Below are 25,107 nucleotides of genomic sequence, written 5' to 3'. Positions count from 1 at the left end.
GCAGGGCTGGATAGGGAACCTCCTGGGCTTCCCCTCTCTGCATTCCCAGGGAGTGGGCCTCCGCGAAGCCTGTTCAGATGGCTGCTTTCTGCTAATGTGTTTGCTTGTGGTTGTGCCAGGTGACACTCTGATCCCTGGCCCTCGGCCAGTTCTGCCACAACTGTTCCTGAAACAAGCGCAGCCCAGAAAGCCAGACTCTGCCTCTGTGACCCAGATGTGATGCTGACTTTCCTCTCTTTGCTGGTTCACGAATAGAAGCCCATGTTTTTGTTTTGTTTTCCTGTGGCTGACTTCAGAGAACAGGGACAATGAGGGTGCAAAAGGTCTTGACTGAACATCAACATTAGGAAGAAATGTTTCTATCGAACCTTTCAGGTTCCTGAAGAATTGCAGGTCATGGAAACCCATTCTTTTGTCCTCTGGCCTGCTGGCATTGCCCCAAGTTTTAGGGCAAAAGTCAAAGCATCAAAATGCCAAGCTGAATGTTCCAGCAGGAAAGGGCAAAGGCAGCAAGCATGAGAACAAGTCCCCTGCCTCTACCATGAACTGGAGTCCAAAGAGCAAGAGGGCTTTGCTCCCTCCTTAGACCTTCCTAGAGCTGGGCCATGGCCTAGAGCTCAGACCTCGCTCACAGAGAGGCCTTGCTTAGCTTCCAGGTTGACTTGCATGAACACTGCCATTCTGAGTTTGGTGTGTTCCCTCCCCCAGGTCCCTAGGACTTGAGACCCAAAGCTTCTCAAAAACCCACTAATCCAGCCACCCCCGCTGCTAGTTCTGTTATCCCAAATTCTGATTCTGCACTCAGCACCTGCAGGGGCCTCCGTATGCGGCTTTGCTTTACCTCTGTCCTTAATTAGATTTTTCAACTGTTCATCTGTGTGTGCTCACAACCTGCTACCTGCTCTGCCCCTACTGCCCACTTGAGAAGAGGTCCAGAAAACACACTTAGAAGTCTCACACCTTCCAGAAGGAGAAGGTCCCTCTTAACAGGTTATGGAATCAATCACTCTTCCTTAACTTTTCAGCCCACAAATACACATCACCAATGTATGGTTGTTTCAGCTTACACATAAATTCAATCAGGAACCAAAACTAAAGGGGGATTTTTTGTGAAAAAAAATAAAAATGACTTATTCTTATTATGAAAATGATGCATCTTCAGTGTAAACAATCTGAGAAATAAAGAAAATGGCCAAGAAAGAACAGTCTCACATTATGTATTAGCTATACATCACCAGTAGTTTGGTATATTTCCCTCTGAACTGTTTTCTAGGCATTTGTTTTATATTTGCAATCATGCGAGCCTTCTTAATAGAACGTGGACTTTTTTTATTATTATTACTGATCATTTCTATAAACCTAAATTGTGATTTCTGCTTAACTTTCCATCAGGGGAATGCCTTACAGTTTGCTTAGCCACCCTCTGGTTAAACAATTAGCAAGTTTTCTAATTTCTCAAATGGTAAATAACATTTCATAGAACTTCATTTGTCATTTTTTGAGGTATCTCTTCAGCACAATTGACAATTCCAGGAGCATGCCCAGTTTTAAGGTTTTTGATAATTACCAAGTTGTTTTACCAAAATCTCCAGGCTCTATCTACCTCCATCATTACTGGGTAGACTTTTTAAAAAATTATTTGTGGATTTAAAGGTGAAAGACAGTGTCTCACTGGTCTACATTGCTTCTCTGATTATTCCTGAAGGGAGTATTTGTCCCGTAAGTTTCACAATAGGTATAGGTTTCTTTGGGGGGGTGATAAAAATGTTGTAGAACTAATGATGACAAGCTTCCTTTGTAAATGTAAATTTAGTACATTTGTAAATGTACTAAAAACCACAGGACTATATACTTTAAGAGGGTAACTGTTATAGTTTGTGAAATGGATCTCAAAATGAAAAAAATAAAAATTAAAAATACTAACTACAGGGTGTTTTTCTGTGGACCAAAAAGGTTGCAGGGGCAGAAAGATGGAAACCTGGGGCTGGGGTTGTGGCTCAGTGGTAGAATGCTTGTTTAGCATGCCTAAGGTACTGGGTTCGATCCTCAGTACCACATAAAAAATAAAATAAAGATATTATGTCCACCTAAAACTAAAAATAAATATTAAAAAGAAAGATGGAAACCGAAAAAATTCACAGCCTGTGCCCTCATTCCTTCTGAACTCTTTGGCACCCACAGGGTTAAAACATATCACACTTATTTCCATCACCATTTCACTCCATTCTTCACCCTGAAATTCAAAGCAAAATGAATGTAAGAAGAAAATATTCTCACTCTCCTTTTGGAGCCTTTCCACAGTTTAGTGTTAAAACGTCTTTGGCCATTTAGGGTTGGAATCGGTTCCAGCATTCACTTGATGGCAGTGTTAAGTCTCCCATCGGGGTCTGATGCTTCCCTCTCTCTTTCATTAAGTGTTTGTGAATTTCCAGGCATTGGGGAAAGGAAAGCTGTACAGGAGGGAGAGGAAAACACGTTATAGGGACAGGAGCTGCTGCTTCTCAGCCTGGGGGCCATTTGAATCAAGAAAAGCCAGAAGTGGGGAGCCACAAAATCATTCTATGTTCCAGGAATGTGGCTTTTTCTTAAAGTAATATGTTTTATGAGTGATTTCTATTAGCTCGGTGCCCTTGCTGTGCTGCACAGGACAAGATTCACCCTCCAGAGGGCCTTTGCAAAATCATGCATAACTGATCAGATGGGTCCAACTTCACCTCTTATTATTTCTGAAGCAAAGCTTTGACTTAATTGTTAAATGGGCTCTGTTTTCCCATTACTGAATGTGGCCAGTGTCTGCATTGTACATATTATCACTCTGGCCTCAGTCTTCTCACCTCAGGGACTGCTTATCTTATGGCTTGTGTTTGCGGGGAGGGGTTCTGCCTCACAGGACTTGAATCAAGAGTAGAAATCTGTTATTTTTGCTTGATGGGGACATTTATATGAATATCTCCATTTATGCAGTAAAGCAGTAAATATGTTCCAGAAAATTTTGTCTGCAAAGCAAATCATATTTTAAGTGTTCCAAGAAAGACAGCTTTTTAATACCAAGAAAACCGAGGCTGACTCCTTTGGGGTATATAAACACCCTTGCCATGACCAGGAAAGGTCAGGAAATTGAAGGCTGCTTCAGCATTGGCCCAAACATTCATTAAGATGCCAAACCACACCAAGGAGGAGGTGACTCACTACACCTGGCACAATTGAGCACCTCCACAGGACCTTGTCTAGTGGGTGTGGTGTGAGTAGGAGGCTGAGGCCCAGTCCCTGAAATCAGGGCCCCTGTTAGTCTGCACATGAAGGTGAGTCCTGTGGAGCCAGGATCCTTCCCTATGGGTTTTTCTCTCAACACCCCACCTATGTACCCACACCTTGTGCAGAATGACCAGGATGCAAGAGGCAACTCTGGTACAGACGTTCTCTGTGCCAACCTTGGGCTTAGACTATCTGGCTTCACATCCTATCCCCACCTGACTTAGCTTTAGACACATTACCCAAAATGCTCCTCCCTTGTATAATGCAGAAAAATAAGAATGCCTGTATTTTAGGGTTGTGAGAATGTAATGAGATAAGATGCTCCAGTGCATAGCTCAGAGCCTGGCCTTCAGGGACCACTGCGTGGATGTTGGTCTTCACTGTGGAGATAGGAGCCTTCATCTCCATGGTGCCCCATCCTACCTAAATATGTATTCATTTTCTACTGACGAAGCACCACAGACTTAATGGCTTAAAACAATATCCACTGACTTTCACAGTTCTGCGTGACATGACTGTGTTCTCTGCTCAGCAAGGCTGAAATCAAGGCACCAGCTCACTGTTTTGTCATCTGGAGGCTTCACTGGGGAAGAGTCCATTTCCTGGCACTGTGCAGATGTAACAACATGACAGTTGAACCACATAAAGCATTGACCAATTCAGGCTCTTGACCAAACTCAGATCTTCATGATTACAGGACTAAGAACCCCTTCCTTGCTTTCTGCCAGCTGTAAGCTGTTAGCTTCTAGGGCCATCACACGTATAGTAACCCATGATCCCTCCATCTCTAAGATCCCTCACATTGAATACCTCTCACACTTTGATTTTACCTCTCCAGGGAGAGCCGTCCCTTTCAATGGCTCCCCTGATTAGGTCAGTCCACCTGGAATAATCTCCCTCATTTAAAGTCAACTGTGTCAAATTACATAACCTAATCATGGGAGTGACTTTCCCATCATTCACAAATCTCAGGGATCATAAAGGACATGCTCACCAGGGGCAGGAATCTTGGCAGACAGCTCAGATTCTGCCTCCCACCACACTCCCTTCCCTCCAGCTCATAACAAAAAGAGGATTCCCCACACAGACAGAGCCCTGCATTGCTCATCTTTCCATAGCTGGGTTGAAGCCATTGGCTGGACCCAGCATCAATGCTACATGGAGCTCAGCCCTCACTTTTTTTTTTTTTTCCTTAAGAACTTCAGGGAGTGCTTATGTTGTCAAGAGTGATCAAGTGGACCTTCTTTCTTTCTAGCTTCCCCAGGCACCACTGGCCCTTCTGTCTGGCTGTCCCCACAAAGCAGCATTGCCTTAACTCATTTATAGGCTGTCAGGATCAGGGGCTCCATGTCCTACAAAGGAGGAAAGTCCCATTGCAAAGGATTGAAAGATGCTAGGAAATCTGGAAATTTGGGTGGCTGGTCCTGTGGCTCAACTCCTTGCTATCAGCATGGTGTCCAGCCATCTCTGAATATCCTGCTCCCAACAAGTTACATGATAAGAACTCGGGAAATTCTTCCCTCAACTCTCAGGGATTAACTTTCTCCACTAAGAATATAGCAATATACTCCAGGTCAGTTCTTGTGGGTGTCACCAATTTTATAAGGATCAAGAGCGCCCTGCCATGAACCTTTTGTCCTGAGTCAGCTGATTTCTGATGTGCCTCTGCCACATCTTAGCCTTTACCCTTGCCACTGTTCCTGACTGAAAAGGGTATTTGCTCAGGAAGCTGCCAGCTTTTGCCTTTCTCCCAGAGAAGTGTATGAAACTGCAGTTGATCAACAACAGCTTTAAATTCTTCTTTCAGTAGTGCTCATCTCACTTCCTTGAGTTTGTTTCTAGGTTCTTAATTTACTCCCTTTCCTTATTCTTTTATTTTCATTTTTAATACTTGCCCAGTAAAGGGGCAGAACAGAACCAAAGGGTTAGAGGATGGGAACGTGGAGCATGCCACCTTAGAGTATTGGCAATGCATTGCTTTGCCCGTCATTCTCCAAAGCCTGCTCTATCCCCTGGGCTGTCAGGAGCGGGATGGAGAGTTATGCTAAGGACTGTCACTCTTCCACACCCATCTGGTTGGTTTCTGAGTATAAGCACTTAACGCTGCCAAAATCACAGTTACCTGTCAGTTTCACGTTTCCTCCTGCTATTCCTCTGCCTACATGTGTATGTGTCTTGAGAGAAGGTGTTCTGCTTGTGCAAAAGACTGCCAGTGGCCTTTTTCCCTTTTTAGTACCCAACTCAAGTATACACCTAAGACCTCACAAGTCCTGTGACATGGGAACTGGAGCATACAGGCATTACTCTTGATCCATGTATTAGGGAATATGAGCACTATCCATGTTTAATGTACATCTGGCAGACTAGACTGCAGTCTAAGGCCTTCAATAGGAATGAGTATGTGTACAACTGATCTCGGGTCAGAAGACCCTGTTCCTATAGTAGCAAATAGATCCAGCCCTCCAGATTAGTTTCACCTGACCCCTAGAGAGCTTTTGGAAGAGTATAGAGGCCAACCAAGACATAGCTACAGCAAGTGCTGTGATTGGTTGATAACGTCTGCCATGCTCATGGGAGCAGGATATGGCCATCCTTAAATTCTGAGTCAGACAACTCTTCCCTAGTTGCCTAAGGCTGTTGGAAAAGATCCACAGAACTAAGGAAGATTTTAGATTTTATTTTCATAGTAGAAGCAGGGCCCCTCAGTTGGAAAAAGGGTTGAAGAATAGAGGCCTCATAGCCATAATCGAGACACCTTGACCACAGGCACATTGAAATGCTCTTCCACTGACTTTTCTAAGGATGACAGCGTGTAGACGACTCCAGCCATGAGATTAGGTGATGTTTTACTACTCAGAGAAACTCTAGGGCCCCATTTCCAGATTGGTATTATTCAGTGTTTCCCAGTAACCGACAGGTCTAGAGCCAGCATATTAGTGCATTCTGTGTTGACAATGGACTTAACAGCATTGGACATAAAAGCCACAGCACATAATTTACATAATAACAGTAGCCTTACTGTAACCCCAAAGCCCAGAGTTTGCCTCATGGCAAGGAGCCTTATCACGTGGAGTACAACTCAGCACTTCCCTCTGAATCTTCCATAGGAAATGGTTAGTCTGACCGCCCCACGTGGGAGGAAGAAGACCACAAATTCTTATACAAATATTTTCATTGTGATTAACTTTTAATGACTTGAGCTTGTCTTTACTGGCTTATTTATGTTTCTTCATGTGTGTCAATAAAGATGAGATTAAGCAAGATCTGTGTAGAAACATTACTTAATTCAAAATTTTGGATGCATGAAATGCTATTCCTAGTATAAAAGAGGATTGTTTTCTCTAAAATTATTTTGGTTGAGGTTTTTTTTTTTTTTTAATTCACTAAACAAACATTTATTGATTACTTCTGTGTGCCTAGCAATATTCTGGGCACTAAGGATACATCTGTGAAACAAAAACCACAAAATAATCTCTGCCTTCAAGGGGTTGGTGATTTTTCCCCTTCATTATTTCATAAAATTATATGTAAGCTATTGGTCATTTATTACAATATATTACTTTTTTTTTCAGTGGATTTTGGAAGATTATCTTCTTAGTTTGATCAGATGTGAGGTCCTATTTTCTGCAGGGTTTCCGATGTAGTGTTTGTTTTATTTGGCTGGAGTTTTAAGACTAGTTTGTAATAAGAGGTCTTATTAGTTTTAGGTTCTGTTTCTCTATCATGGTGAACAAACTTTTAGAGAAAAATCAGAGCCTTTCACGTCAATTTTTTAGACTGCCTCCATTTTCCGAAGGAAAGCCTTCTGGGTTACGTGTTAATCACATGCATGTAAGGGAAATGGTTATTATACTATTTCAACTATGTAGGTATAAATTCTTTCCTCTCTGTAAATCAGGATTTCTCAACCTTCATGCTGTTCACATTTAGGGCCAGGTAATGATTTGTTGTGAGAAACTGTTCTGTGTATTGTAGGATGTTTAGCAACATGCCTGGCCTCTGCCCACTGGGTGCCAGTGCTACCCTTCCACCCTGTATCATGACAGCCAAAAATATCTCCAGACAGTGCCTAAATGTCCCTTGATGGGGAACCATGATGTAAATGATGTGATTGTGGAATTCAGGTTTACACCCTCTAATTACAGGTCAATGAAATCCCTGCCGGGGGGGGGGGGGGGGGGGAGCACTTGAGATAAGAATGTTTTCTGTCTGGCCTTTTTAGAAGCTTAAAGCAACTTTCCACCTTGAAAGAGTTAATATAGAGTAAGCCAGATATTTATCAGTCCGATGAAGCAATATCAACAACAAATGATGGAAAGCCTTCAGTAAATCATGCCTTGGAGATATTTTGCATTTCCTGTTGAAAACTTGTTAAAATCATTCATTTACCGTAAGTTAAAAAGCATGTTGGACACAGTAGACTATAAGTTAATCTCAAATGATTTATTAGGAAATATGTTCCAGATTTGGTGACCTCAGCTCCAGCAGTAGGCGGCTCATTTGCAAACATTCCCATTCTCAAGAACTGACTCTCGATTTAATAAGTATTTATTGAAACTTGTACTTTGCGAGGGCTTCAGAATGATCTAACATTTGCTTCTGTGACCTGCTCCAGCAGAACAGTAGTGCTCGGAATGGTGCCCTTGGGAATCTTCCCGTCCTAAGTGGCAGCCCCCACATTGGTTGCAAGATAAAATAGAAAAACTTTATAGCCCCAATTTTTTCCTGTCCTGTGCCAGCTCTGCCTTCCCCAGTGGCTGCATATTATTACACATGATGTCATGCATTTCTCATTTGACTCTGTGGTCCCAAATGGGCTGCTTCTCAGAGTTTTCGCAAGGACATTCACTGCAATTTCTACCTACCCATCTGTCTACAGTTCGAAGTGGACCATTTAACCACCTTACTTTATTTTTTGGAATTTTTGTCACTTCTCACATACATGCCAGTAAGTTAGAAAATGTAGGGCACACTGCTGATAAGTCACTGTAAGAAGGATTGGCCTTGAGGCAAAAAGTGAAAGAGAAATATAATGAGCTACAGAATCTTTACTTATTTGGTTATGATTCATTGAGCATGTACTGTGTGCCAGGCACTGGCAATATAGCAATGAGGGGAATGGACAGGGCCCTGCTTTCCTGGAACTTGCAGTCCACTGGGCAATGGAACAAGTGAACAGGCCATATTTTAATATCACACCATAGGTACCATGATGAGGGAAATCAAGACGCCATGGGAGCACTTAGGAAAACACTATCCCAGTCTGGGGGAAGGTGTGTGTGTGTGGGGGGGGGGATCAGAGAAGGTTATGCAGAGGAAGTGATGCATTTACTGGGAATAAAAGATTCCCTGCATATCCAAGAAGAGGGAGAAAGAGTGTTGAAGGCCGAGTTCTGAGGCCTGAAGGTAAGTGGGGGGAAAGAATGGAATCTTTGAGGAACTGAAATATTAGTCATGTTTGAGTAGAAGCATGTGAGACAGGAAGAGTGAAAATAAACAAGGAGGAAGGAACAAGGATGCTTCTCCAGATTCTGACTTGAGCAAGCTGGTCTTTGGAAGTACCATTTCCTAGGATGGGATGCTTGGAGAAATGGGTTTGAGGCGGGTGGGGTGACAGTGATTCAAGTTTTTAATCCATCACTATCTCTAGAACATAGGAGTGGGTTGTTTGGTGGTTTTTTTTTTTTTTAATATTTTTGAAGAATGTCAAAAGCTAATGGAAATTTGAAAAGTTAATTAGCAGCTTTAAATGATTGTATTACTGAGGGCTATCTTGGGCCTCTTAGGTTCTGGCAGTTTTATTTTCCATTCAGTAACTAGTTCTTCATTTTGATTCTTTTTATCCTTTTGTGCTTGAAGAAAAGGGTACCCATGAGTGAAGAGGTCTGGTGAGTTTTAGGGACCCTATTCTGGCTTTTCCAGTACTTCCAGGCCCTCTTTACAATTTCCTTTGCCATGATGGAAGTTTTTGTTCTAGAATTGTTTATGGAGCATGCATTATTTTAAAGATAACCTGAGAAAAGCATAATGAGAACCATTTGTGTGTAATATTACAGAATTTGAGGTGTGCAGGCCTCATTTGAGGAAGATTGCTACATGGTGAACACCATCCCTGTGCTGATCCTGTCTTCCAGGGGACATGGGGAACAAGTGAGATTGTGAATTAGGGGAACTAAGATTCCCGCTCACCATCAATCCCAGCTACTGCTTTTCTTCACGTCCTCCATAGGCCTAAAATATCCAAGGACGAGGGTGATAAATTATTCCTCTGTAGCATTAAAGCAACCCAGCAACTAGGGAGCATCCAAGTTCATGCATCTCCTTCCTGGTTTTTTTTTTTTCCAGGAATTTAGATAATGGGCTGTGTGCAATGTAAGGATAAAGAAGCAACAAAACTGACAGAGGAGAGGGATGGCAGCCTGAACCAGAGCTCCGGGTACCGCTATGGCACAGACCCCACTCCTCAGCACTACCCCAGCTTCGGCGTGACCTCCATCCCCAACTACAACAACTTCCACGCAGCCGGGGGCCAAGGACTCACTGTCTTTGGGGGTGTGAACTCTTCGTCTCACACTGGGACCTTGCGTACGAGAGGAGGAACAGGTAAGCACCTACTGGGAGGGAGGGGGACAGCTGTCCTTAATTCTTTTGGCAACTGAACGTACGTGTCCCAGTCAGCTCCCTTGGACTAACACTGAAGACTCAGGTCAGTTTCCACCTACCCTCTACCAGATGAAGAGCCGTTATTAAAAAACCAAAGCTTGGTGTACACATCAAAATGCCTGACTACGGAGGGCGGGGGATCCCATGTTGCTGCTCTGTAGGATTCTGCATGAGTGAGTTAGTGAGCTATGGCATTCTAGGCCCTGTAGCCAAGGGCTGTCAACCCTGGCTAGCCCAGAAGCGCCAGGGAAGCTTTTTCATAGTACAGCTGCCTAAGCGCCACCCCAGATCTTGGGAATCAGAAGCTCCAGGAGTATGTCTGTGTGTATCTTGAATTTTCCAGAAATGAATGCACTTCCTCCCACCTCCCTCCACCGCTTCTGGTGGGATGCACCTTCTTCCTCATCTTCCTGATCTCCAGCTTGCCTGTCATTTCCTGGGCAGATGGGGTCATTTGGCAGCATGATATTTGATCATTCATCAGCAGTTCTATGATATTTCCATTATCTTCTGCATGACTGAGATTATCAACCCTCAAGTTTTTCCATGTATTTTTTATTCTGTTGTTTGTGTGTGTTTTAAAGACAAGTCTTATGTATCCTTAAGAGACCATTCTCTCTTTCTCCCCCACCCTCTGTCTCTCTTAAGTTTCTATGTCTTTCACATCACACAGCTATATGATACTGCCATGTGTACTTGCTGACTTAGCTAATACTTTATAAAATATCTGGCTCACATTCTCAAACATATGTTTTCCAAAATATTTGTAAGTTATCTCATGCATCCTTAGCCTTCCAGATCTTTTCCCAGTATATGAACCATGGTAACTAGATACATGACATTATTTGTTCCAAAATTGTTTTATTACAGAAGTTTAAAAGAATGCAGCATCTCCCAGCTCATCTGGGAGCAGATGTCTTTGCCTTATATAATGACTCATTGTGCCTTTTTATCAGGGGAGTTTCCACTAACAAAGCATTAGCAGGGCTTCTCTCCCACCCCACCCCACTGCACCCAATACATGGTAATGTAGTTATTTCAGGGCATCTGACCCAAAGCCTTTGGACAGTGTTTGCTTCTCTGGTACTAGCATGTGAAACTCTGCCCAACAGAAAAACATCTATGTTCACCCCTGTACTGCAGTGACTCTAGCTTTCCCTTTTCTCCAAGCCTTGTGTGGTACACTCACCCATCCCTCCTGTCTTCCCAGAAAGTCTCTAGAAAGGAGGCAAGAGTCGTGGACTGGCAGTCTAGGGCCCTATGTCTTTTGAGGATGCAGAAGAAAAGAAGAGTCAAAACTGTACCCAGCATGTACAGACCGACAGACACATAGACAGAAAGACACATACACACACCTCTACTGTAAGAAGCATGAGTGCTTGACCAGTACAGACTTAATTCTGCCAACACAGGCACCATCCCTGATCACTCGTTTATGAATGCTGGACATAAACCCCTTAGTCTGCAGGTACCATTAAGTGCACAAGAAAGGGTTACTTGCTTCTAATACGTACGTGTACACTGCAGTCAGGGACAACCTTAGTCTAAGAGGCCATCTGATCTCTTATCCCCAGACATGGCAGATTTTCCTGCCTTGTATTAATTGGTTGTGCAGTCCTTTCTCCCAGTGCTACTTTTAGTCCCTTAAGGCCAAGAACAGTGTCTTCATTTCTCAGTAACCTCCTTCAATTCCCTCCTCAGTCCCTAGGATATTAAAAACCCTCAGTAAGAACTTGTCAACTGATGCAAGGAGAGAGTGGGCAGGTCCATCTCCATGGGCCTTCTTTGGTTTCCACACAGCAGAATGGCTTGGGTCTGTTGTTGTTGTTGTTGTTTTTCCCTCTGTGTTTTAATTTCTGCATTATAGTTGTACCTATGGATGGGATCTGTTGTTACACAGTCATATATGCACACAATATAACAATATAATTTGTCCAATATCTACCCCCAGCACTTCCCCCCTTCCTCCTGCCCTCCCACCCCTTGGTTCTTTCCTCCATTGATCTCCCTTTGATTTCCATGAGATCCACCCCCATCTTTCTTTTTCTCTTTCCTCTCTAACTTTTGCATATGAGAAAACATATGTCTCCTGACCTTCTAAATTTGATTTATTTTGCTTAACATAATTGTCTCTAGTTTCATCTATTTTCCTGCAAATGACATAATTTCATTTTGCTCCAGTGGGTATATACACTACATTTTCTTTACCCATTCATCCGTTGATAGACACCTAGGCTGGTTCCATAGTTTGGCTGTTGTGTACTGGGCTACTATAAATACGGGTCTTCATGTATCACTGTAATATGATCTTGGCTCTGTTTTTAAATATATACTAAAGAGAATCTGTTAGTAGAGTATTAAATAAGAATAAGCATGAACTTAGAGGCACCCACATATTTGTTTGAAGCCACTCTCTTTTTTCGGCAAGCACTTTACCACTGAACTATATCCAAAGCCCCCAAGCCATTCTCTTTTCTAACCTTTTAAAGTAATCCGAACAAAGAAACCAGTTGCCCAGTAAGCCCTTCTCTGTATGGTCAGGCCATCTGAGTGCCGACTCTCCAGCAGTTAGTCCCACTTGGGATGGGGCGGAAAGATAAGTCCTTCCACTCTCTCTGATTCATGTAAGTCTCATGGACACATCTGTTCCCTTGGAACTACCTACACAGCAACATGGCAGCTTGGTAAAAGAGCAGGGTATATGCCATCAGGCCATAGCAGGCACTTTGAAGCGTGTGGAGATCCAAATGAGAAAACAGGTCTCAGAGAAATGAAATGTTTTAGTTATCAATTCTTGAGTAAAATTATCACAAAATTTAGCAGCTTATAATAATACGCATTCATTATCTCACGGTTCTTGTGGATCAGGATCCAGGAATGATTTACCAGAGCCCCCTGCCTCAGGATCTCCCCCAGCTGCAGTCATAGTGTGCTGGCCAGCCAACTACTACAGTCGGCTCACAGTTCACCTGAAAATGATCTGCTTCTGAATTCATGTGGTGTGGTTATTGGCAGGTTCTGTTCTCCGACTGCTAGCCAGTTCTTTGTCACATGGGGCTTGCCATCATGGCATCTGGCTTCATCAAAGTGTCCAAGCTGATATAGAAAGAGAGTCTTCTAGGAAGATAGAGTCACCATCTTCTCAACCCTCATCACTTAAAGGGCATCCCATCACCTTTGTGCATTCTCTTGGTTAGAAGCAAGTCAGTAGGTTCAGTCCACACTCAAGGGAAGGGGATAGCACGAGGACATGAGTACCAGTGGCAGGAGCCATTGAGAGCCAGTGAATACCAGTGGCAGGAGCCATTAAGAGCCACCTTAGAATTCTGCCTATGGTATAAAGTAAGTCATGGGCCAGTGGGAGTCTGGACATTTTTTGCTGTTGTTAATAAACTTCTGCAAGGCAGAATGGGCCTCTTTAGGGAGCCTCTAGATGAGAAGACATAGAATGGGTGAGTACTATAAGACGGTGGGAGGAGAGGAGAGTGCAAGGAAGGAGGAGGCCAGGGAGAGAGCAGTGAGTATCAGCACGGGGGCCAAGCAGCTCAAATCTACAAAAGCAATTGCAGATGCCAAGGGCAGTGTACCCCTCGTTGGAGTGAGCATTACAGAACCTAAGCCACAGAAAGAGTTTTCTGTTACACTCTACATGACTACTATGCCATGGTAAAGAGTGACCCAGTTTACCCATGACTATTATGCCATGGTAAAGAGTGACCCAGTTTACCCAGACTTAACTTGGGCTCCCAAATAGAGGAGAATGTACGTGAGAGAAACAGTGCCAGCCCTTGCTGCAGAGTCCTGCTCATCTGAACCATAATGCTGCTGCTTCCCTTGGACATCATGTTAGTATCTGTCTCTTCCCCAGGGCTCATTCAAAGGTATGCAGAGAGAAGTCCTCCAGCTCCAGGTTTTTGTCACATCAGATAATGATCCCCTACAACAACCAAGGCATAAATTTGATCCCGTGCCTCTGGTTTTCCCACATTAATTATAACACTTCATCACGTTATTGGGACTGACTAAAGGTAGATTTTGAGAATGAGATTTGAGCAAAGACTTAATTTCTTAGCATTAATGTCCCCTTGTGTAATGATCTCTCTCCTTCTTTTATCAGGAGTGACACTATTTGTGGCTCTTTATGACTATGAAGCACGGACAGAAGATGACCTGAGTTTTCACAAAGGAGAAAAATTTCAAATATTGAACAGCTCGTAAGTTGGGGATGAAAGGGGAAAGCATGCATGCCTTTCAGATTGGGAAAGGGCTCTCGTGTGCAGCCTGTGCCTTGTCAAGTGCCAGAAAAGGTAAAAGAATGATTGAGAAATTCACTAGTGCAAAGCTATGTAATTTGAGAGAAGAGCTGAAGGCACAGTTTAGTGCTATATAATGCACTATGTTTATGTTTCCTGTACTTTTTCTTATATTTCACCACCATTTTTAAAAAACATCTAGTTTGTTGAATTTTCACAAATGGAGCATGCCTGTGTAACCAGCTCCCATGTATGTTCAAGAGGCTTTTCAGAAGATGCAAGAGTAGCAGAGTCCACGGTTTTGGGTGTGGGTTTTAGTTTAAAGGTTGTAGGCCAGGTACCATGGTGCACATCTATAATCCCAGCAGCTGAGACAGGAGGATCGCAAGTTCAAAGCCAGCCTCAGCAATTTAGCAAGGCCCTAAGCAAATCAGCAATACCCTGTCTCTAAATAAAATACAAAAAAAAGGGCTGGGGATGTGGCTTAGTGGCTGAGTGCCCCTAGATTCAATCCCTGGTAGGAGAAAAAAAGAAAAAGGTTGTAGAAGCAGCAGCATTACCTTCCACTGTCCCTGGCACTTCTCTCTCAAATGGTTGGCACATGACTTGGCCACCCACATAACATACTCTCTATCATGAGATTTTCTACTCATTTCGGATGTCATACTAGCTAAGCCCTCACTTAGGGCCAGCAACAAGTTCCTTCTGTTTTCACAACTGCAAAACAGTCCAATGGGTAGGGCCCATGGAGGCGTTCCCCCATAATGAAAATCTTTGTGTGGCAAAAGAAGCAACAATTCCACCCTCTCAGTGAATGACTACAAGGCAGGCTTTTAAAATGTGGCTCCTAGGAACGATAGTTAAGCAGGGAGTGAGAAAGTTAAGAGTGATACTTACTTCTCAAATTTGACCCTTAATACTTCTGTAAGCAAGAGTAAATATGGGTCACATTTTCCTAGGGTTTTAAAATATTATCTCTATTAGCTTAAGGCAGTGTGCACAGATGAGAGCCCTCCAGAAAATTCCAGTCTCCTTAGAATATAGTGGTGTCCCTCATCAGCAAGCCAGGTACCCCAAGTATTCCCATGAGCTCTCTCCAGTGGTTAGGAAAGATTGCCACCTGGGGGCCAAAGGGTGGGTACACCAGGAGCTTATCCCATGCCACCATGTCTGGTTGCTTTTGCATCTTCTCTGCTCTCTGAGCAAGCTGGATTTTGTGGTGGTAGAAGGACTTAAAGCCTGGATCCTCAGCTTTTCCAAAAGATGAGCATGGGGAGATGAGAGGGAGCCCTGCTCACACCACACCTCCCCTTAGACCTGGACACTCCCTTTAGACCTCCTGGGGAAAACCCACCCCTCCCTTAGATGTACCCCAGCTCTCAGGACTATACACTAAGAACATGCCACCTTTCAACAGCAAGAACTGAGTCCCTCCATGAGCGGCCAGTAGCTCTTGTCTAGACATCAGAAGACACTGTCTACATAGCCAGTAGCCACAGGGTTTTTAAAAATTACTATTATTGTCATCATTTACAAAGGTGTGGATGCATTTGTTTGTTTTTTACTTAATGATATACATGCAGAAAAGTACACAGATGGACAATGTACTTGGCAATAGTTGTACAACAGGGTGAATGTGCTCACTGGCACATAATTTTACACTTAAAATGGTTCAAGGAATATATTTTATGTTTCCTACATTTTTTCTTATATTTCACTGCCATTTCTTAAAAGCATGCAGTTTGCTGAATTTTCACAAGTGGAACATGCTGTGTAACCAGCTCCCAGGTCAGGAATATTACCTGCTCCTCCTCCCCCGCAGAAGACCTCCTCCTGTAGCCACAGGAATTTGTTTAAAATAGTAAACAGCTGCCATTTATTGAAGGCACCTTATGTGCAGGCCATGTGCTGAGCTACAAATGCTCTCATTATTCTTCAGAACAACTGTCTGAGGTATGTGTCATCGTCATCCTGAGATATCTGAGGAGTAGGAGGCCCAGGTTAGGGAACTGCCCAAATGCAGAAAGCTACCAGGTGGCAAAGCCCAAGCTGGGAGGTGGAGGCCACATCCTGAGTACAAGGTCAGGTGATCTTGGAAGGACCCAGATACCCCCACCAAAGGCAACTCAACCACCCAAGTTACATGAAGGTTTAGAAAGTTGGCTGAGAGGTGAAGAGGAGGGAATTTGGACTTAATTTCTTCTGGTTTCTGATTTCTTATTGTTAGTTTGATTCTCAGATGAATGCTTCTTGTCAAAATCTATTAACTTTAAATTCTGAAATACGCACCACTTCCCCTCCCCGGTTTATACAATATTCCCTAAATGGCAAGACTGATTACAAATTTAAAACTATTTGTAAATTTAAAAGGTAAGAACCAGGAGTAGCAGGCACCAAGTACACCCAGCTCTGCTGGCCAGGGGTTCTCCACAGTGCTCATGGGTCTGCATCAAGTTATAAGGGCACTTGCAAAGTCAGTCCCTATCAAAGTCAAATTCTTGACTTCTTTTTTTTTTTAATTTTTTTAAATTGTAGATGGACACAATACCTTTATCTTGTTTATATTTATGTGGTGCTGGGGATTGAACCCAGTGCCTCTCACGCATGCTAGGCAAGCACTCTACCTCTGAGCCACAGCCCCAGCCCATGATTTCTTCTTTGTTAATCCAGAAAGGATCTACTATATCATCAAACTGAATTTTGGATTTTCATGCATGGCCTTTGATGTTTACAGAGGCCTGTTGGTCTTCTCTGACCCTGTTCTCCTAGAAGAAACCATTACAAAGGTTTTCTCCCCTTAATGTTTTTCCCTTTTACTAGTGAAACTCCTCATCCTACATGCCATTTAAATGCCCTTTTGCAAGGTTATGGAAAAGAAAAATAAGGTTTGAGTCAAGGGTAATAACAGGGAAGAGAAAATCTTGAAGGAAAAACAAAGCCCTGACTGAGGCAGCCGGAGCACTCCTCCCCTGCAGGCTCCTGCCTCTGGCCCCTCCCTTACAGAAGAGGGACGGGAGGCTCCCTGGACAGCTGCCATACCTCCCACTCCTTAGCCCTGTCAAGAGGCAGAGACTGGAGGCCACATAGTTTGGAATGTTGTTTTCGTTTTTTTCGTTTAGGGATTCTGCAATACTGGGGATCGAACCCAGGGTCTCACTCACTCTAGGCAGGTGTTCCACCACTGAGCCACACTCCCAGCCCAGGTTTGTTTGACAATGCAGCGCCCACCATAGGATGGGTGTATGCAGATGTGCCCAGAAGCAGAGGCACTGCTGCCCAGCATGGGCAGGAACACTACTGACCTGTTGTTAAAGCTCCGTGTGGTGTGTCAGGACATTATTGAACTTGAACCTATTTAGCAAAATACTTAAGTGCATCCATTTTATTCCCTTTTTTCACATTTCATGACCAGTGATATGCCCAGCGATATCTCAAAACAATGACTCTTTAAAATATGTATAATATTTTACCCAGAGTGAAGTAGCGGTCATTGCTAGGGCCTCTTTACCAGTGTTTTATGTAGTGATCAGAAGAAATCCTGGTTTAGAGCCACCCCGCCCAAACATTTGATAAAATTATTATGTCCTCTGAAAGCAAGATGGGGAATAATCAAATTTAGAAAGAATCCAGCATTTGTAATAAAAATACTCAATGGCTAGGCAGATCACACTGACTGCTGTTGGCAAATACCAGTTCCTGACTCCATCAGGGCTCCAAGGTACCTGGGCTCCCAGATCCTAGGACAAGTCCTGTTAGCATCTTTGGGGATTGGGGAATAGACTCTTTTAATAAATCCTTAAACCAGAGGAACTGGTGGATTGTTATAAAAAGTTAGAAGCCAGCACCAGGTTTAAGTAATACATTTGAATCAAAACAATATAACTATTAAAGAATAGCTCACCAAGTGTGAATAAATTGAAAAAAAAAACTGAACTGTAAAAATAGTTTAAAGAGATGCAGCTTTAATAATGCCAGTTGCCCAAAATAACCCAATTAAAGAAATAAAAATACTGTGTGAGAGATCCTGTTCTGCTAAATCAAATGCAATTTGTGGAGTGTATTATTTATTTGTAGGTGAATTGTATTTATTCACATAACTCCTGATGGACATTACTGAATCTGTACCAGACCCCTTGGGCCCAATGTGGATAATCATGAAGCAAATGTAATAAAAATGTGAGGCTCGTTTCATATACATTGAGTCTTGTCACCTCATGGTGGTGAAAGTGACCCTAATGGTCTAGAAACAGAGAAATCAAAGATGGTATCTTTCTCCTGAGTAACTGAAAGCCCTTGTGAGATTAATGGGGTCACATAAGGAAGTCATAAACTCTTCGTATATGGCTTTCAAATGAGCCAATAGTTGGATTCTAATCTATTCTAAACTATTTAGGTGCCTAGATCAAAATGAGATAGTTAATGCTGAATATGAATTGGAAATTACTTCATTATTGCCAAATCACCTGAATAAGACTGGGCTTCTCCCAATTTGCAGTGAAATATATTGGCTTCCTGCACCCATTGACATTCCCACATAACCCTGATATTGATGCTAGCTTTTTTTACCCCCTTAATTTAATACTATTAGAACTAACCTGATGAAAGTTATGGTGTATTGAAAAATAAGCCTGTGCTACAAGCACTTAATTTTTTCCTCGCCATTTTGGAGGTTGAAGAATGTGGGGGGGACGGGGGCGGGGATGATGGGTGTTGTTAGTTTTTTATGTGATGAAATGTCTCCATCTAGTGGAATTTCAGAGCAGTATACGTTGTCACTACATTAGAAGGAAGACTGTCTCCAGAAGCCATTTCTTTATCTGTCTAATATTGAAAGAAGAAAATAAATTTCTGCATGTTCTTAGATGATAGGCTTATAACTATATGCATTCAAAGACAGGGATGCATCACACAGAGAAGTTGCATGATGTAGAGTCCACATACTTGGTAAAAATCTCCAATTCTTCAGTTGGGCAGTGAGTTCACATATTCTTTGATATGTATAAAAATTTCATAATAAAAATCTGGACATGAGCTGGTTATAACTTTAAAGAAGTTTCTGAATGTGAGAACCACAATCTCCCTCTTTTGATTCATCTATGTGTTTAATAGGGTTTAAAAGGAGAGATTGAGAAACTAATTAAAAGATACGTTTTAGAAATCCTTGGAAGCACCCTGGTTTTCCATGAGCTGTTCTGTAATTTATGCAAACACTTTCCCACATCTGTACCTGGGTTGGCTTGTGCTTAGGGGTTCATCTTTAGAGAACACTGAAGGAAGACTCGGGTCTAATATGGAGGCTGGTTAGTTTCTACCTAAGTCAATCTGGGGAAGATCTTTACCCCAGCTCAAAGCCAAAACACGTTCTTTCCTGAGAGCTTTGACACAAAGCCCAGCCAAAAGATTAAAAAAAAAAAAAAAGACCCTTCTACCCTCACTTGCTTGACTGCAGGCTAGTGGGGGGACACTCTTCCAGTCCGAGATGCAGCCCCCACACATGGCCTGTCACCATTGTTTATTCATTTTGCGGTACTAGGGATTGAATCCAGGGCCACTCTACCACTGGGCTACATGCCCATCCCTTTTTACTTTTTATTTTGAGACAGGGTGTCACTAAGACGCACAGGCTGACCTCTAACTTGGGATCGTCCTACCTCAGCCTCCTGAGGCGTGGCCACACCCAGCTCACCTACTGTTAATGGGAAGAGGCACACACTCCATCCCTGTTCTGAGTCTCCTATAAACCTGTGTGAATTTAAGCATATGAACTTAAACTGCTTCATTTACTCAGTGACTCTAAGCTAATAGTAATGTCCTCTGAGAGCTCCTAGAATATCAGTTTGTTCCCCGCAACGGTGAGAAACAAACTGATATGACTAAAAATCTCACTCCCTAGAAGTATTGCACTTCGCCTGCATGTGCCCACGGCTGCGTCCAGCTGCCCTCACCCACCCAGTACCATGAATATTTGATGGAATAACCTAAAACTGAAAATGCCTGGGAAGACCTGTCCTATTGCAGCCTTGATCATTCTACCTGCAGAAAGATGCATCTCCTCATTTCCTAGAGGGTGGGCAAGACAGGTATCCAGAGCACGCATGGAGCAGAGATGAGGCCTCCTCACAGTCTTCCCTCCCTAGACCATCCGCAGCTGAAATGCTTTTCTAGAGTGGGCTGAGGCTGGGTTCCCTTCCCTCTCTCCAGCTGTGTCTCTTCACAGGCAAAATGCCCCCCCCCCCAAAAGAGCCGGCTCATGACTAGATCCTACATTCTTTTTTATTATATTTATTTTTCATTTTACTTATTTGTGTGTATGCCTGTGTGCTGGGGATTAACCCAAGGCCTCGTGCACTCTAGACAAGCTGAGCTTCACCCCTACCCCTGAGCCCTGCTTTCTTAATTCACAAATAAGGCAGGAGAACACAGGTTTCAACCCATAGGTGATTGAGATGGTAAACTATCACACCTTCATGGGGAGGAGCTGTGTTGGAGTTTAGAGAAAAGGAGTGAGGCTGGAGAAAGCGGGTGACAGAAGGACTAGGTAATAGACTTCTTACATCATCAAGTCTACCTGCAAAACATTGAAATGGGCAACATATTCACTTCCCTCTTTTTTCTTTACAGGGAAGGAGATTGGTGGGAAGCCCGTTCCTTGACAACTGGAGAGACGGGGTACATTCCCAGCAACTATGTGGCTCCAGTTGACTCTATCCAGGCAGAAGAGTATGTTTTGGTTTTTGTTTTATTTTACTTAACTACTTGCTTTAAAGAGTTGCCAGAATAAAATGCCATTGACTTTGTGCAGGATGGAGAAGAACTTCACCACAGGGATTAAGCCTTGAGAGAATATGGTAATGCTGTGTTTCCCAGGCTTTATACCCTGGTTTTTGTCATAGCTATATAATACTTGTATTATTATTAACTTAATGTTTTCCTTTAAGCCTGCTCACTTTTTAGGTTACATCTATTTTGAAAGGAAACCTTATGTCTGTCCCCTAAATGAAAACCCACTATAACTCATTATAGATTTTTAAACAACCATAAAAATAGGACAGAATTCTAGCCACGGCATATATTATTGCCAGCACAAGGTTGGCCTGTAGTCTGCTTCCTGGGACAGTGAGAGACAAAGAATTATTAAAGATTAAACCAAGATTTTTTTTCTCCTCAATGTAATCAGAACTGTTAAAAGAGTGCTGAAAAGATATACCTTCCATGCATCTCACATACAGTATGTCCCATAGCTTGGGAAATACTATGGTGATGAATTTAAAATATTCCTTTAACTGGGATCTCAATTGTTTTCACTGATAGTAAGTAATGACCAGTTATGATAGTAAATGATGACAATTTTTGGCTTAAATAGTCCAACGGTAGCAGTTTAGGAAGATGGTCAGTAGGCTGAAGGTCAGTGGAAGGAGGGATGACTACTGTTCTTTCCTGACCTGTGGAGGTGAACAGGCAGCTGTGAAGGGGAAACCTGTCAGTGTGGCAGTGTGCCAACCATAGCTTCTGATCTGAAGGAAGGGAGGTGGGGCCATGATCGTTCACACAGGGAACTCGGCCTCCTCCCCAACACTTTGGGGACTTGCCTCACCAGAAAGGGAGTGGAGGAAAGTCAGTCACTGAGCCCAACCTTTGGCTCTGATATTTAATTTTGCCGTGGATTTGTTTAAGCACTGCAAGGAGGATTAAACTCTATACCCTAGCCAAATCCCCAACTGGATGGTTCTCTTGGCTTTAACTCCCTTGTATCTCTTCTACTAAGAAGATCTGTTTTGTTTTCCACTCTCAAATAGTCAGTGGTTCTGAGCGGTTTTTTTTTTTTTCTCCTAATAAGTGTGTTTCATCACTGGTGAACAAAGGTATTTGTATTGAATTTTGATTTTAGGGCAGATTTGCAAACATCTTTGTGTTCTTTCAGAATAAAAAGGACTACTGAAAGGTAGCGTTACTTTGATTTAACTGGGAACCTACTGGCTAAAGATTTAAGGTATATTTCTAATGGTCAGGTTTTTTAACATTTTGTTTTTAAAGAACAAATTTAGACAAAAAAAAAGCTGTGGTTTTACATGTGCAATTAATTAGCATTATTTCAAAATACTGCTGTTCAGGTGCAATCCATTGTTCTAACAAGTCCCTTTTGACCACTATTTTACACACCATTTTAATTGGGTTATTGATAAAAACTCAGAAAGACATTTCTCAAAAATAATTGGTGTGATATTCTTCACACCAACTAGTGCTAGGTTAGGGATTGTCACCCACTTTGGTACCTCTGAAGTCACTGAGGAACTCACATGTGCTGTGTCTTATCTTCAGTGAAGCACTCTCATTCAAAAAAGAATTTGACAATGAATATATAATAGCTGTGTTCATGTATAATGAGCTAAAACTTCATTTTAAAAACTGGGTCCTCTCATAGTCAAATATTCGAAAAGTTATTCCTACGCACGGATTCCCGTGGAATGCTTCAGAATTCTCCCTTGGGTTCTTGAAGCACCCTCCGCTATTTCAGCACCTAGTACTGACATGTGAACTAATTGCCAGGCAGCGCGAGGGCTTGCAAGTCCTGGGGGAAGAGAGAAGACAAGAAACTGAGGTCTTGACGTGCCTTGAGGTGGTGCCTCCTAAAGTGGCACAGAAGTGTCATTAATTGGTTCCCAGGGAGTGTTAAAATGTCTACGTCACCAAGTCATCTTTAAGGACAGGCTCCCTGTGCAGTCACTGTCCCTGCAGCTGTGCCAAAGGGGAGCTGTGCAGATCACAGACCAGATGTTCCGTGGACTCCTTCTTTCTACTTATCCAAGTCCTCACACCTGCTTTATAGGAAGAGAAAATCAAAATGAGTGTCCAAGGGCAACAGTCATCTTAAATCAGGGGCAGACTTAACAATTTTTTTCGGAGTTCCTGTAGGTGGGAAGTTACTGGAAGTATCATACATCTTTATTCTTTATTCTTTCAAAGTGACTTTCTTAAAAAAAATAAATTAAATAAAGCTTGATTAACAATCTTTCTATACACCAAGACTGTGTTTTGTTATTTCCCAGGAGTTGTAATTATGCTCCAAAATCAAGGGTCTCGTAACTGAGCGTGGGAAGCCTTTCCTGCAGTTGCCACTTCAAAGCAAGGTCTTAGATTTCTCTTTCCATGCACGCAGGTGGCAGTTTTAACACAAGCCAGTTCCTGTCATCCTGGCGGGAAGGAAAACAAGTCACAATTCACAGCTGACTTTTTGAGAGTGAAAGAGATGGAGTAGAGATAGAATCAGGAATAGATTGAAAGAGAACTTCATAAAGCTAGAAAAATATATTATGGGGAAAGGCTAAGGGTATAATTGCAGGTGAGGGGCTTCATGGGGAAATAAACACCACACTGTCCAACTTGTAGATGACCATCATTAAGTATGTTCTCTCCTTTGATTTCACTTAAAGGTGGTATTTTGGAAAACTTGGCCGAAAAGATGCTGAGCGACAGCTTTTGTCCTTTGGAAACCCAAGAGGTACCTTTCTTATCCGCGAGAGCGAAACCACCAAAGGTAAGATAACAAGTTGAAGAAGTTGGCCTGTCATTCAAATCTGCAGATTAGTCGGAGGGGATGAAAGGCTTATCTCTAATGTATAAGGATTTTAAAATGGCACAGATCCTCCCTGCCTTGTGAATGGAGTCCTGCTTTCAGTTTTTCCTCTAGGCCCTAGAACTGCAGACAGCTCCAAAAGAACTACAGAGGATCAGAATCAAGACTTCCTCCTGAAAGCAGGTGCTGGGCAGCTTTCTTGCTCCAGGCCCACAGATCACAGGGTTTCAGAAGTTTTTTAGAATTATGATTTTTTTTCCTCAGGTGCCAGTCATACAAGTTGTTTTTGACCTCTTCGTGGGGTTTTTTTTTGCTTTTTTATTTTTGTTTTTTTGTTTTTGTTTTTTAATAACTGAGGACTTCTCTTCCTTTTTATTATTTAACAACTCATTAGAACCCATAAGAGGAGATAGGTCAAGGGGGAGATGAGTAGGGACCTTCAGGTTTGGTCTTTCAGATACTGCTTATCTGTTCCTGTCAACTGCTGTGAAGCAGAACTTTGAAGCTCACTTCTAGAGAAACAGCCCTTCAATTTGTTTTGTGCAAACTTTCCCTATCTTCTACCATACCTCATAGGAGAGGATCCCTGGGATGCAGGCTCAGCTGGGAGTCCTTGTTCTTCTCTTGATCTTGCCTAAGGGGTCTGCTCGGTATGAAATTACATACCAAATAGAGTATGTTAGAAAAGTATCCAGGAAGCTTCCAGGCTCCAGGGCAAAATCATTTTATTTGCTAGTATCTTTTGACATTTGCAGGACACCAAAAGTTGTCTTTCTCCTGTTACTTAGTGGAGATGTCATGTGTATGGATATATGTGTATGTTCCCTTAATAACTATTAATTGCAATAGTCAAGTAAATGAGACCTAAAAAAAACAAAACAAACTAGTACTCAAATGATTGGCACTGCTAACGCTTTGCACATTTGCCAGGTGCCTATTCACTTTCTATCCGTGATTGGGATGATATGAAAGGAGACCATGTCAAACATTATAAAATTCGCAAACTTGACAATGGCGGGTATTATATCACCACCCGGGCCCAGTTTGAAACACTTCAGCAGCTTGTACAACATTACTCAGGTAACTTTGATTCTAACTACCTACTAACCATTCAGGAGCTAAGGGAGTGGGCGGTGCAGAGCTCAAAGGGAGAGTGGGAGAGGGGAAAGGAATGACAACCATATACAAAGTCACTGGTAGAGGGTTTCTGAGTGGCTCTGGGGTTGTCGTCCTAGAGCTGTTATTATGATTGCGTGTACCTGTCAGAAGATTCTGTAACGTTCTAATTCCCCAAGTAGAAGTAGTAGGTTAAATCTTAAAAGTTGTCTGTGTGTTCAACTTCATTTTCAAATCCTTGCAAGT

The 25,107-nt window shown here is 42.6% G+C and overlaps 1 protein-coding gene across 3 annotated transcripts in view; it reads left to right on the top strand.

The window, feature by feature from the left end:
- Fyn (FYN proto-oncogene, Src family tyrosine kinase) overlaps positions 1–25,107 on the top strand; it is a 200,314-nt gene that overhangs the window by 135,257 nt on the left and 39,950 nt on the right. For all 3 annotated transcript variants that reach the window (XM_046429928.2, XM_046429929.2, XM_058574384.1), the window contains 5 exons: positions 9,601–9,858; positions 14,036–14,132; positions 20,793–20,891; positions 23,603–23,706; positions 24,676–24,825. In XM_046429928.2, coding sequence (XP_046285884.1) covers positions 9,612–9,858; positions 14,036–14,132; positions 20,793–20,891; positions 23,603–23,706; positions 24,676–24,825 — 697 coding nt within the window. In that variant the 5' untranslated portion in view covers positions 9,601–9,611. The remainder of the gene's footprint in view (positions 1–9,600; positions 9,859–14,035; positions 14,133–20,792; positions 20,892–23,602; positions 23,707–24,675; positions 24,826–25,107) is intronic.

The sequence above is a fragment of the Marmota monax genome, unplaced genomic scaffold (genome assembly GCF_021218885.2).
Source record: "Marmota monax isolate L192 unplaced genomic scaffold, Marmota_monax_Labrador192_F-V1.1 WCK01_AAM20220418_F8-fsc00276, whole genome shotgun sequence".
Lineage (NCBI taxonomy): Eukaryota > Metazoa > Chordata > Mammalia > Rodentia > Sciuridae > Marmota > Marmota monax.
The sequence above is the reverse complement of the archived record's forward strand: the minus strand, read 5'-3'. Positions and strand labels throughout refer to the sequence as shown.